Raw genomic sequence first — 14,743 nt, forward strand, 5'->3', positions numbered from 1 at the left:
TAGGGGTGTCTCTTATATGTGTGGCATGTGCTCTATTGTTGTGGCTGAGCTGTGTTTGCCTTCAGTCAAGTCATCTGCAACATCTCTCTTTGCCTGTTGTGGGCAGGGTTTGGTCCCTCTGTTGTTAGTGGGTCAGCCTGGGGCTGCCCTGGGATTGAGTTGAGTCAGACCAGACATTTGCAAGAGCTGTGGTGGCACTAAACTGCAGGGTACTATTCCTGTGTTGTCCCTTGTGATGCTTTTGTTGGAGGATGGAATCTGCAGTCAGAGGTGATATCTGCTCCCAGCTCACAGCCATAGTTGAACTGTTATGTGTGATTTTCTTTCCCTCTCCCTGGGGCAGGAGACATTTTGAGGTGGTGCCGGACCCTTAAAAGTCTGCTTGCACACTGCCACACTTGTGGCATGGCTTTGGATGAACTCCTGCCAAGGGCATGTTGGATAGGGTGGGTCTGCAGAAGAGCATGAGGGTGGGGCATGCTGTTAGCAAGCTAGGTGGGTAGCATTGGTGCTATGTTGGTTCCCACAGATGTCTGTGTATGTGGACTGGGGTGGAGGGGAGGGAAATGGTACCCACTAGCTCTTTTGTTCTTGGAGATATCACCTAAAGATTCCTGCCCCTCCAACGCACCCTCTGAAATGAATAAACAAATCTCTTTCCTGTATTCCCCAGGCATTTTTCAAACTGCTGGTTCTCTGCTGTATCTCAGCAGGACTATTTGTTGTGCTATCTCTTTAAGGGTGGGAACTCAGTTTCCTATTGCTCTCCAGCTCTCTCAGAGCTGTGCTTGCTGATTTTTAAAGTTCCAGGTGTTAAGCTCCACTGACTGTAAGAACTTCCGAAGTTAGGTTCCTCTGGTTTTCAAAGCTAGATGTAATGGGGATTTGTTTTCCCAGTTTAAGTCCCCAATGCCTTGGGTAACTGGTATGGGGTCTACTCCTCCCCCTTCTCAGTACCTGGCATGTTCCTCCCTCCTAAGGACAGCCCCCTGGGTCTGTTTGCTCCCATCTGTGTCTCCAACCTTCCTACCCTCTTTGGTGTGGCCTCTTCTCTACACTTAGCTGTGAAGAGTCTGTTCTGTGCATCTTCAGGTGTTTTTCTGGGTTATTTACACTGATGTTGGTGTTATCTAGATGTATCCATGGGATGAGGTGGGCCTAGGATCCTCTTACTCCACCATCTTCCTAGGAAGTCCTCTGTCATTATTATTATTATTATTATTATTATTATTATTATTATTATTGCAGCTTTAAGTGGACTGGGTCTCAGAGCATAATGGCAGTTAGTGAGATTGATTTAAGAATGAAGATTTGGCAAGTGGATTGGAAAAAGAACAAGATAGCTAGATTGTTCGCAATGCTGGCGAGAAGGTTGAGATTGAACAAAGTATTTCTAAAACCTAAAATACAAAATAAGGGATGAGGGAGTTGGGGCAGGACAGCAAGAGAGGGGCTCTGTCATGAAGGAAAGATCTTTAGTTCACATTATACATGGACAAAATATTGATGACATCTTAAGCATAGGTGTACTTTGATTAGATTTTAAAAAGTCACTCCATTGATAGGTAAATGGGGTACAACTAGAGCTAGGAATACCAGAAATATTATTTAAATTGTTCATCTTTGAAAGGCTGAGACTGTATCTGCCCAGTGACATTACAAGTGTTCATCAGTGACAAAACCCATAAGTAGGTTAAGTTTAGGAGGCCAAGCTGTCATAATGTAATGATTGCATATGAGGACAAAAAGGAATCTAGAGTTTCTGCCTTGTATGGCTGTACAGATTCAGGAGGAAGAGCTCAACTATATGGATCAATATAACTTGTGCTGTCTAAATCTTGGGAACTATTCAGATAGCAGAGCAATCACTTTGGCTTTTAGTAGATGCTTTGGAATCTAATACTAATTAGGAAAAATTGAATATGTATAGGAATAGTTAATTTCAGGTTGACTAAAATTATGTGACAGCTCCACAACAGAGATTGGTTATTAGAATAATTGATGGCTTCTATAATATAGGATCCAAGAGTGGATTAGGGTTAGGGTTAAGACTGTCCACTTGATGACAACAGAACACTGCAAGCATCCTCTCTTACTGATATTATTATGAATGTATTCTAGAGTTCAGGATAGTTTTTCTAGGAGAAGAGAGTTTTGAAAATAACTTTGGAGGAGGTGTATGGTAAGGGGACTCAAGGAATCAGAAGAAGGCTGGTGACTGGAGAACCTAATCAAGGGCAGCTCTAGAGAGGTGTTTAATGCAAAGGAATAAAAAAAGATCACATTAGAAATAAATGATGGAGAAAACAGAAAACAACCTCAAGGAGAAGGAATTAGAGCATTATTGGCAAACCTAGAGAACAGCACAAGAGGTTATTAATGGGAGAGGTTGAAGGGGTGGGAATTTGTAGATGTCAACAGAGAAATTTGTTATCACTGGTAAGGGATTTGTAGTGTAGAAGTGAATGAAGGATCTATTCTAAGATAACTGAGCATTTGACAGGTATCCATTCTCCATTTTCTGCACGAAGTTATTCATGTCTGTATCTTCCTTCCACTTTTTTTTTTAACCTATTAAGAGGAATTTAGGAAAATGAATCTTTTCCATTAAAAAAAGCATTCTTCACATCTGGAAATTTTTTCATTAGTATAAATTGGGATAACATCCAGATGTATTTGCAAATTAGAAACAAATATATTGCAAATACTTGTTAATATACTGAATAGGAAAATATAATAATATATGTAGGTTATTACAAACAAAATAAATATTCTTAGACTCTTTAGAGTCTTTCTCTTAGAAGTTCTTCAATAATTATTCAAAAGCACAATAAATATAATTACTTATATTAGGTAAAATATGACTCAGTATAGAATCATAGCCCTGTGATTTTAACATGATAATTTCATGGATAATCTGGATGAATTAATAAATTTGTTGTATAAATTGAAGTTATCTAGAAATATGACTTAAAAGATAATGGGATTTATGTGACCGTTATCATTAATTTACAAAATTCTTTACCAAAAGCTATAACATAATATGCAAAGACACCCTACACAGCCTTGAAATTGCTTCATTCCTTTTGTGAGAAGAGGCCAGTCTTGAAACAATCAGAGAAGACCTTTGATTTATGTCTAATCACATGAATCAGTTGTATGGCTAAGCAGAATTGTTTCTAAGTAAAGCTTCTGTGAGGGAATTGTTAAGCTTTCTTTCTCAATTTGATTGAATTCTGCTTGATTTTCAATTATCTCTGATTTTCAGATATTCTGGGTGATGGCAGTGTATTCAAATATTAATTGTGTGGCAAGAATTCTGTGTTGCAAATATACATATGAATTTACACATAAAAAGAAGGGACTATATGCCTACTTGAAACTTAGCAGTTTGGAATGAGTTGTTTGCACTTATCAGTTTTAAATGTTTTCAGAAATCAAAATTAGATGATGTGAAAATTTTTGCAATAGGTCTGATGGACACCTTGTTAACATGTTACAAAGAAAATCAAGAAATATCATTTACTGAATTTGTAAACCAAGCTTTTGCTAAGTTTAATTGTTATGGTCATACATTTTTCCTACTATGTAAGGCTATATATAAAAAAAATATATATATATATATATAGTAATATAATAACAATAAATATTAACATTTTTGATTAGCTGATATTCCCTAAATTCTCTTATCAGTTGATAGAATCAAATCAATAATTTTGCAGAGAGAGCTGTGTTTAAAGATTTGGCTTTTGAATCATTTATAATTTTAGTATTTGTCTTAAAGTACTGGATGATTTTTAAAATAGCACAAGAATACATATACCCAGATATATTTTCTTTCTTTCTTTCTTTTTTTCTTAGTTGTTGAGGGGTTGGTGAATTGCATTGTTTCAGGCAGATTACATTTGTAAAGTACTCTTTTCTCTTGATATGAAAGCATATCTACCTTTCCCAGCGTAATCCAAATCATTTATTAAATGTTCATTCTGGGAAATAATTAGTGTCATGTTTTTCATAAGTTAAAACTTGCTCTGTATTTCATACTTTGCTTTCACTCTCTTAATTTATCATTGTTGATGTCAATCAGGTTGATGTTGGGTGTGAATCTTTTGAATGCTGGTCATTTTTTGCAATTGCACAATGGTAGGAGTACTTTAAGTTTTGAGAATTTTAAACACTTGAAGTGTGCTAGATTTTTTAAGGATTATAGTCATTATATTATCATAGTCATATTATTATATTATACTATTATATTTTTACAATGGAAGAAAATCTATTTCATTTTCCAATGTGAATTTTGAAACTTATATTGATGGTGATTTAAATCTTTTCAAGTCACACAATTCCAAATTAAGATAACTGTTTTAGATTTTGTCAGTGAATTATTTTCCAAATGGAAACATGCATATACAATTCTATATTGATGTTCTTCAAGGGAATAAATGAGGCATAATATATAATACTTCACAGTTTGTTTATATTTTATTTCAAATTTAAAGCAGTGCCTCATTAGCACAACAGAATTTCTTCCATTTTTACAGAGGTTTGAGGTGCCTGTTTTGTGTAAACTAATAGAAGCACTGTTTGCAGAAATACACAAGCAACAAGAATATTGTGATTGTTTCACAAATAATGTCCTATTACAATCTGTCTATTTCTCTTTCCTCTAGTTAACTTCTTCTCCCACTACCTCTGAGCAGCTTGCCTGTAAACCACCTGCTTTCTCCTTTGTTTCTCCAACTAATCAGAAAACACCACCTGACCCAGTTAACCTCGACGGAGCCTCTGTGCTAGAGGAGTTCCACACTAGGAGGCTGGATGTCAGTGGGGCCTTGGTGGAAGAAACAACTACGTATTTTCAAACTTCTGCTCATTCTTCACCCTTTTTTGCATCGAAGGGCACCTCCTTGACGTCACAGTTTCCCCATGCCACTCAGTTATCAGGTTCTAATTTATCCAGTCCAAAAGCTGCAGATGAGAAACCTGGACTGGCCTCTGAAGTTCTGAAGAAGACAACAGCTTTCACCTCGCATGTCCTTAGCCCCAGAGAAAGCCCGAGAACCACTTCTCCTTCACCATCCTCCAGTGCTTCTCTGAAGTCGAATTCGGGCTCGTACATACCTGTCCGTATTGTCACACATTCGCTCTCTCCAAGTCCCAAACAGTTTACCTCCTCTTTCCATGGGTCTTCTTCCACTATCTGTAGCCAAGTGTCATCTAGTGGAAATCTCTCAAAGTCAGGAGTGAAATCCCCAGTGCCTTCCCGGCTTTCCCTTCTCACTGCCATGCTGAAGTCAAACCCTTCTCACCAAAGACCCTTTTCCCCTGCATCCTGTCCCACTTTCTCTCTCAACTCCTTGGCTTCTTCCACACTCACACTTGATCAAAAAGCAAAACAAACCCCACCCACACCTAAGAAATCTCTCTCTAGTTGCTCTCTGAGAGCAGGGTCTCCAGAGCAAAGGGAACACCAGGTTTCTGAACTTAGCCAGCAATCCTTTCACTTACCTTTTTTTGCCACATCTGCTCCCCTTTCTCAGGCATGCTCCCTCTCTCCCACAAAACATGCTGGTAGTGGCCTTGTTTCTTTGAATGTAGAGAAAACATCACCCACTTCTTTGAAGAGTAACCCAACACTGTCCCCACTACAGACTGATTCATTGAGTTCTGTAGGTCTTCCTCCTGTTCCGCCAAGTGTTCCTTCACTTTCTTTGAAGGGCAAACAGGATGTTGACCTCAGGGGTCCAGAAAAGCCCAGGAATATTCACATACATCCTACATCAGTCTCCTCTGCATTATCTTCTCTATCTCCTCCCGCTAATCAAAGAGCCATGCTGTCCTCTCCAGAGAAATATTTCCATCCTTCCCCAGCTCTTTCAAACCTGATAAACAGATCCAAGAGAACAGCCCCACAGCTAGCTGACCAGGGGCAGAATCCTTCAACTCCTCCTTTACCCCCTGTCTCCAGTGCTAGCTCTGCCTCTCTTTCCAAATTGGGGTCCTCTCCTCTCCCTCATGCTAATCTGCCCACCCAGACACTCCAGCTGCATCCCTCAACACTGTACCCAAGTTGTGGCAGTGGTACCTTACCTTCAAGACCTGGAAAATACGAAAGCTCAATATCCAACTACAGGTCATCTCTTTCAACCCCATCACCTCCCATCTCTCTAACAAGAACCAAGGAGCTGATTTCACCTTGTGCATTGTCCATCTCAACAGGCCTTGAAAATAAGAAACCCAAGGTATTTTTTTGCACGTTGCATGGTGCATGCTTATTCTGAAATATGGGAGAATCTTTTTTCCAGGGGAAAAGTAATTATGATATTCATTCTGCTCCTACACGGAGTTACAGAAAGTATAAGTGGGACTAGGATTTGGTATATTTGAATGTGGAGGTGAAATATAATCTAACTAAAAATGTGCATGTTTTGGTAAAACTCTTTGATCTTGCAAATCCTCCTGTTATGGTAACTTCTTATATCTATGACTCCAAGGGCATTTTTTTCAGGCATAATATGAGTTATATCATTGATCACAAAGATGGGATTTAAAGCAGATAGTTCAGATTTGAGAATACGATACATTTCTCATTATTTAATTACATGGACCGTATTGTCCAACAAAATATCATATATGGATAGAATAGTGACAGGAGCAGTGTAAAATAGAATATTATCCTAGGTCCAGGTCCACGTTATTGCCAAGGCAAGTTGAAAGCTTTCTATTTCCTTTGTTGGCATTCATTTATTATTATTGATTTTTCCCCTTTTACCAAGTTGATTTCTTTACTGCTCCTCATACCTCCTCAAATCCATGCCAATATGGATTTAGCTATATACGTATAGGGCAAAAGGGAATAGAAATTTCTTTTATATGTGAATACTATATTTGATTTATTTTGAACACTAAATACTTAGGAATTATGAAAAACAGAAAGGGTGGATAGGCTGGGTATGAGGAAATAGAATTGAGGAGGAGAAATACTAGCTTCTGAATGCTCTGAAGCAACCCATTGAACAAGAATGTAACATTGGCATTTATTTATTTATTTACTTATTATTTTTATTTATATCATTTTTATTATTGAAGTATAATCAACAATTTATATTAGCTTCAGCTGTACAACAAATTGATTCAACAATTTTATGCATTGCTCAGTGCTCACCATGATAAGTGTAGTACCATACAATACTACTAAAATATTATTTTCTATACTGTAGTTTCATTTCTGTGGCTTACGTATTTTGTAACTAGAAGTTTATAATTCACCTCCCCTCTGACAACCACCAGTTTCTTCTCTGTATTTAAGAATCTGGTTTTTTATTTGTCTTTTCTTTTGCTTTGTTTTGAGATTCCACATATAAGTGAAACAATATGGCACCATGCCATGTTGGTGGGATATAAATTGGTACAGCCACTGTGGAAAATAGTATGGAGGTTCCTCAAAAAATTAAAAATAGAAAACACCATATAATCCAATGATTCCACTGCTGGATATTTACCCAATGAAAACAAAAATGCTAATTCAGAAAGATAGAGGCACCCCTATGTTTAATGCAGCATTATTTATAGTAGCCAAGATATGGAAGCAACCTAAGTATCCATCAACAGATGATGTATAAAGAAGATGTAATACGCGTGCGCGCGCGCACACACACACACACACACACACACACAGAGGAATATTAAGTAGCCATAAAAAAGCTTGAAATCTTGCCATTTGCAACAATATGGATGGACCTATAGGGTATTATGCTAAGTGAAATAAATCAGATTGAAAACCATCAATACTATATGGTTTCATTCATGTGCAGAATCTAAAAAGCAAAAGAAGCAAAGAGAGAAACAAACAAAGAGCAGAATCGGACCTGCAAACACAGAAAACAAACTGATGGTTACCAGAGGGAAGGGGGGAGGAGAATGGGCAAAATGGGAGATACAGGCTTCCAGTTATGCAATGATTAAATCATGAGAATAAAAGGTACAGCATAGGGACTATAGTCAATGGTATTGTAATAGTGTCTTTTGGTGACAGATGGTAGCCCCACTTGTGGTAGACGTAGCATAACAGAGATGTTGAAGCACCATGTTGTACATGTGAAACTAATGTAACATTGTGTGTGAACTATATTCAAATGAACACACTTAAAAAAAAAAAAACGACCCTATACTCTGGAGACTGGCATTTATTTTAATATGAGAAGGGAAATATTTGAAGGTGTGATCCATAGAGTTCATTTTTACTGGTAGAAGGGCAACTCTGCTCTAGAGCATACCAGCTTCCCAACTATTCTCAAATAATTAGGATGTGGATCCTACAGAACCAGAATTTGGTTATTGTTGTATAAATAAAATAAAATTATGAAAGTGCCTGTATTAGGAAGGGACTGCGATTTTTAGTTCAGTACATTGAAATAACACAGTTTGAGAGCTTCCAAATTCCATGGAGATTGTGTTCAACTCTGTTACTGTTTGAATGATGAAGATGGGAAAGATAACCCACATGATCTTGTTAATGATGTTGTAATACAATTCAACTTAACAAGCATGCAGAGAACACCTGCCATATGCCCATTATACCAGCTTTTTTGGGGGATTTGTGATTGTGTATCTCTATGTTTTAAGGAAAGTAAGTGGTAATTTGTCTTTAAAAAAATAAATTTTTTTTCAGCAGAAGAAAATATACATAATGTGGAGGAGCTATATAGAGTTATTAAATCTACAATAAAACTAGAAAACAAGTATAAGACAATATTAACAGTATAATACAGATTATATATAATTGTTCACTGAATTCAATGTAATAGAAGTATTACTATGGGGTATGGCTAGTGAGGGAAGTTATAATAAATGTCAGGCCTGTAGGAAATGTTTAGGATTTAGCTTAATGAAGAGGGAAGGAGCTAGCATTTCAGAAACAGTAAATAGCCTGACCAAATATACAGAGGATGAACGCAGAGGAGTATATGTAGAGACATAAGAAAATTGGTCTTACCATCAAATAGTGATTATTGTAATAATAATTGTTTTAATAGATATCACATTCTTTTTGTGAGATGAGAACTATCCTAGACAAATATACAAAATAGTTAAAAATTAATCAAGGAGACTATATCAGTTACTTTTTATGACTGTATAAACTTGGTAATATTATTTTCTTCATATTATATACCAAAACACAAAAGCATAACTCATATTATCATTTTAGCCTGATTTAATAACTCTCATGAAGGAAATCATCATTATGGAATAGTCAGAATTATCAATTCCTATAATGTTTTTGGTCATTTAAAAATGTATTTTTTAGAGATTATTAAGTTCTTGTATTTTAAACTTTCAAAGCAAACAGGATGGAGAAAATCTAACATTTTCTATAATTCTAAATTTAAAAATCTTATTTATTTGAGGCAAAATGACCTGGAAATTATCTTTTCAATACATATGTGTGATTACGGAATTCATTTGTGGTATATTAAAAACAACCTGGTGATGTAAACATTACCGTCTCCTGAATTTATTAACAATTATATCTTAAACCATAGTGCCATATGCTTAAATTATTCATTACCTTTGTGAAAAGTGATTTTACTCCAGAGGCTTTTTCAAAGTTTTTCTGTTTGTGGTTCACTCTGCTTTCTTCACGTTTTGTCCTGTTCTTGGAGAGTTAGAAGAGGTTGAGTGCAGAGGTCTTTTGATCTAGTCAAGGTCTTTTTTGTCCTAAAATCAAGTTTGTTGAAGATCTGTTCTCCCCCAGCTCACTTACTGCTCCCAATATTGAAGAATTTTCAGCATTTGCTTTATTTTTTGTTTTATTTTTTTAATTTCCAAGTTAAAAATTTCAGCTTATAGAAGTACATGATAAATTTGATGAACATGAAAATCTGAAGAATAATTAATCTCATTTCACCTGCTTTTTGAACAAAAAAATATTTCTTATAATGGGCAAAATTTATGATAACTTCTGTAAAAATAGTTGCCCTCTGAGACATGCTGTTCTTAGTATATTTATTTCTTCCTTGCTTCTTGCTATTATCTCTCCAGGTAAATATCAGTCTACATTTTTTTTTTTTATTGCAAACTATTATTTGCAGGAGTTGTAACTTGAGCATAAAAATTCATTAAAATGGATGGTGGAATCCATAAATCTTATCCTGGTTTCCTTTGATGTTTGACTAGTTTTGTTTGAATTGCTAAGATTATTTCATAGATTGGTAAGAGGAAATAGACAAAAGCTTTGGGATATCAAAGAATTCATATGTGTCTATGGATTGTTTCTTGTCTTGCTATTTCCACTGTGGTGCTAATCCAAGCACAGGGCACCTTTGAAGTCAAAGAGCTTCAGATTTAGATCAGCCTCACTCAGTGCCAGATCCCAAAAGAAAAGAGGTCCCAGAATACAAATGGCCATCAAATTAAAACATGAATGCTTAAAGGGTATTGGTTCAAAATGTGGGCCCTACTACCCTTTGATATTGAAATAAAATGGAACAGCTAGCGTATACTGAGCTAAATTCAGATATGAAACATATTTGATTTTTTTCATAGAATCTTAAGGTTCTGAATCTGTTTGCACTAGTATGATATAATTGATACACTTTAATTTCAGATATAGTTTTAAAATATTATTTCACATCGTAATCATGGCCCTAGACAGGATGAGCATCTCCCCAAAGGTTGCTGAGTTTACTCTTCGATTAACATCTATATTGTTGAGGTGTTTCTGTCCCTTGGGAAAGCCTGGATATCATAAAACTAATTCCTGGGGTTGTATTTGGGTTCCCAAGATATTTGGTCTTCATTTATAAAATAGTTTAAATTTTTCTCCTAGTGAATTATCATGGTATTCCATGTGGGGATTTGAGGACATTACCTTAAAACCTCAAACATTTTGCCACTTACTGAAGATGGTTTGAAGCTTTTTTTCTAACTATGAGGGGGTGTCCTTGCCTGGCCTAAAAGCTATTTGGACACATAGCTTGGAAATCAATTGGGAGCATTTTAATATTTCATGAACTTTTATAGTTGGTGTTTTATTTATAAACTCTCATTCCTTGAAGGCATCAACGTGTTTCCAAATACATCACACCAAAAACTTGGTGACAACAGTTTCTATGTGATTTTCTCCATTTCTGCTGACCACTTGTAATTAGGTAAATGAGTAATAATGGAATGTACGTCCATGAGCTAAAATAGTTGATGTGGTTCAAGCAAATCATCCATTCATGCAATGGACATTCATTGGGTGCTTATTATGTGCAAGGCATATTTCAAAGTCATGAGGATGTTGCAACAAAATAAAATTGCAAAATGTTTGCTCACAAAAAGTTTATAATCTTGGTTGGAAGAGAAAAAATCAGCAATTACCACTACCACCTCCCCACTGCCATAAGTAAATTTCCTTGTGTGTTAGAAGGTCATACATGGTACGGAGACTAGTATAGCGGGGTAAGGGATAGTGTCACAAATTAATATTGGGTAGTCAGGATAGGTTTCTTTGGGAAGGTGACATTCAAAGAGGTGATGCACCTCAAGAGATTATAGTCAGGAAAAATATTGATGTCAGAGAATGCTTGGCAAAGATAGGGGACAGTGTGGCAAGAATGGAGTTAGTATGAGGAATTTGAGATTGTTAGAGAGTCATGTAACTGCAAGCTGGGGCCTGTGGGGTCCTGTAGGCAGGCCACTGCTTAGTCTTTGCTTTTTAATTTGAGTAAGAAGCCATTGGAGTGTTTTGAATAGATAATTGGCACAATCATGTCTATCTGGCTGCTGTGTTAAGAATAGACTGTGAGATGGTGAAAGAGGAAGTAAGGAGACCTTAGGAGTCTGTTGGAACGATCCAGGCCAGTGATGATGATGGCTCTGGTGAGGTTCGAGTAGTGAAGGTGAAGATCATATATCTGTACATATTTGGTAGGTAGGGTAACAAACATTCGCAATAACATGTGAAATGATAAAACAATTGAAACCAGGTATATGTATTTTCTTGTTTCCTTTTTTCTCTTTTAGTCCGATTGTTTTGTACTCCACCTCCTCTACAGAGTTTTTGGTGCCTTTGTGGAAATTCTAGATTTTCCTGCTGTCTGTTGCTTCCATCTATGTACTAACCAGTTCAGGTTCTCATTCCCTTTGTTTCTCTCCAGCTAGCCTTTCTGAATTGAGCTTAGCAGTGATTCACACTCAAGGGTCAGTGATTGACAAAACCTTCTTTTTTACTCCTTGAGGAGTATTTTCATTTTAATTCAAGGATGGGATTGTGCAGTTTAGCTCAAAAAAGGGATTTAAAAAATAAGGATTCAAGGTCATGAGTTCAAATCTTGGAAGTTCAAATCTTGGAAGGATTTTGGAAACTAATATTAGAAATATTAGAAATGCCTTTAGAGCATACTTGGAAGGGGGAAGAGGGTCTCTAATCAGTCAGGTGTGTCTAAGATGTGAACAGTATATGAGGAACTAAAATTTTGTTTCTTCATGTCCTCTAAATCTTACTGTAATTTTCAATAAAATACTTCAGTTTAAATCAACAAATATTTGCTGAATATCTCTTCTTTACCAGGTTGGTATTAGATATTGGAAATAATAGAAAATAGGTCTTCTCTAAAAGACCTATCAGGCTAATAGTAATGTCAAAATATTGTAATACAATAACGTATGTTTAGAGTACTAGAAACACACCAAAGATAAATCAGTCATGGAGAGGGGTCCTAGGAAGAGAGTTGTTCAGGGAAATTTCTCCCCTCACCTTCCCTACTGCTTCAGTTCTCGGGATCACTATAGAGATTGTGCTCTGCCAGTAATTCAGGTGTAAAGGGGTTATCTGGGCAATTTCCTTCTGTGAGTTGAATTAGGGCTTGGGTTGAGCTTTTGCTTCAGGGAGATTCTGACTCAGGCACTGCATGCATGGTCACTGCATGGTCACTGATGAGTAGGAAGTGTACATTTGGAGTGATGCTCTCATTTCTACTCATGGATGAATCAGGAAGGAGAAGTTGGCCGTAGTGGTAGGGAGGCTCTCTGCCAAGGTTCACTCCTGTTGTTCATGTAATCTGAGGTTCTGCCCTTCACCAATACTTAAAGTGTAACCATGAGTTCAAATTTCTGATTCTTGAGGCAACTAATATAGTTTTCACTGGGATTGCATGGGTCTTTATTACTGAAGCCTGTGGTAGAATTTTAGGCATCAGCAATAGCAGATAGGATAGTGGTGAGAAGTATTTTCTGAAGGAGAAAGATGTGTTGCTGGCCCCACCTTTATACCCAGGATTTATGTTGCAATTATCCAGGATAAATAGGATTTATAAATAGGATTAACTCTGATAAATGTATGTAGTAAAATAGCATTTCCTTTTCTAAACCTTAATTTTACCCTGCACCTGTCATGTAGTGAATATTTAAGAAATATTTATTGGGGGTGCCTGGGTGGCTCAGTTGGTTAAGCGCCCGACTCCTGATTTTGGCTCAGGTCATGATTTATGCTCATGAGATCAAGCTCCATACTGAGGGTGGAGCCTGCTTGAGTCTCTCTCTCTGCCTCTCCTCCTCCCCCCCCCCCCCCCCACCGCCACATGAGCTCTTTGTTTCTGTCTAAAAATACAGAAATAGAAAAAAAATATTTATTAAATGTTGACCAAAAGCACAGATTACAAATTGGAGAGATACAGTAGGTATCATTGAATTTTTTGCTGGGGTCAGGCTAGTCAGTTCTACCTTCTATGATCAGTTGATGGTGATTCCAGCCTTTAACACTACAACCTACTATTCAAGTTATACTTACCTTGACTAGAGTGATTTATAATTTTAAACCAAGGAAGGGAAACCAATAAGTTTAATTTAACACCTGAAAGACTTGAAATGGTAAAGAAGAAATACGTTCTAAATTAGAATATTGTTAAGAGAATCCTGAAGAAATAGAGTGAACCCAAAAAGTATCTCTAAGCAAATCCCTCAGCAAGAATGATTTTCACACTGAAAAGGAAAGACTACATATGTCTTAAACACTCATGAAACCCTATAGATGAAGAACTAGAAGGAAACATCTATATGCTCTAAATTCATATCTCCTGGCCTACATAAATTGTATCTCAAACAGATGAAATTTCTACTTCTATTGTAAATGATGGGAAATAAGAGATTTACTGGAAAAAGAAGTGAGCCATATGTTTTGTTTTTCACAAAAACGGAAGGTAAATTTTGAAAATGATTGCCTATATTCTTAGTTTGTGATTGTTTCCAAAAGCAGTTATAACTGAAAACCAGACATTTTCTTCAAGTAACAAATGTTTATTGAATTGCCTTGCAAGTTCTAGCTTTTGTGATTTTTTCATGATATCATGAATAAGGAAAGCCATGTGTGGTGTAATGACATCTTTCTGTGAACTCACATTTGTTCTGAGTGCCCAATCTAAAGCAACCTTGAGGTCACTTTCTATTCCAAGACCCTATTTGAATTTTCTGTGAATTATTTATCTCGCTATGACTTTTTTTGCTTTCTTATTTCTTTGCTTTTAGTTTGTCTCTGTTTATTAGGATGGGAGCTCTAGAGAGTAAAGTCTTTGGCTATTTTGTTCATTACTGAATCTCTAATACTTAGAGCAATGTAGGTCACAAAGTAGATACTCAATAATATTTTGTTGAATGAATTCATTAGTTGAACTGTCATATCCAGATAGATTTACAGGATAGATTGATGTCCACCAGGTTGGTAGGACCCAGGAGCCAAGAGCTCCTTATCCTTGGTATATGG

The 14,743-nt window shown here is 36.5% G+C and overlaps 1 protein-coding gene across 24 annotated transcripts in view; it reads left to right on the forward strand.

Annotated features, from left to right (window-relative positions):
* The window catches only part of MLIP (muscular LMNA interacting protein), a 240,849-nt gene that overhangs the window by 126,866 nt on the left and 99,240 nt on the right, over nt 1-14,743 (forward strand). For 19 of the 24 annotated variants that reach the window (XM_057303877.1, XM_057303878.1, XM_048219726.2 and 16 more), the window contains one exon: nt 4,671-6,242. The exons of 2 other annotated variants lie outside the window; for them this stretch is intronic. In XM_057303877.1, the coding sequence (XP_057159860.1) occupies nt 4,671-6,242 (1,572 nt within the window). The remainder of the gene's footprint in view (nt 1-4,670; nt 6,243-14,743) is intronic. 3 more of the 24 variants (XM_048219721.2, XM_048219723.2, XM_048219714.2) reach the window with 1 other exon arrangement.

Source organism: Ursus arctos, unplaced genomic scaffold, assembly GCF_023065955.2.
Source record: "Ursus arctos isolate Adak ecotype North America unplaced genomic scaffold, UrsArc2.0 scaffold_29, whole genome shotgun sequence".
In the NCBI taxonomy this organism is placed as follows: Eukaryota; Metazoa; Chordata; class Mammalia; order Carnivora; family Ursidae; genus Ursus; species Ursus arctos.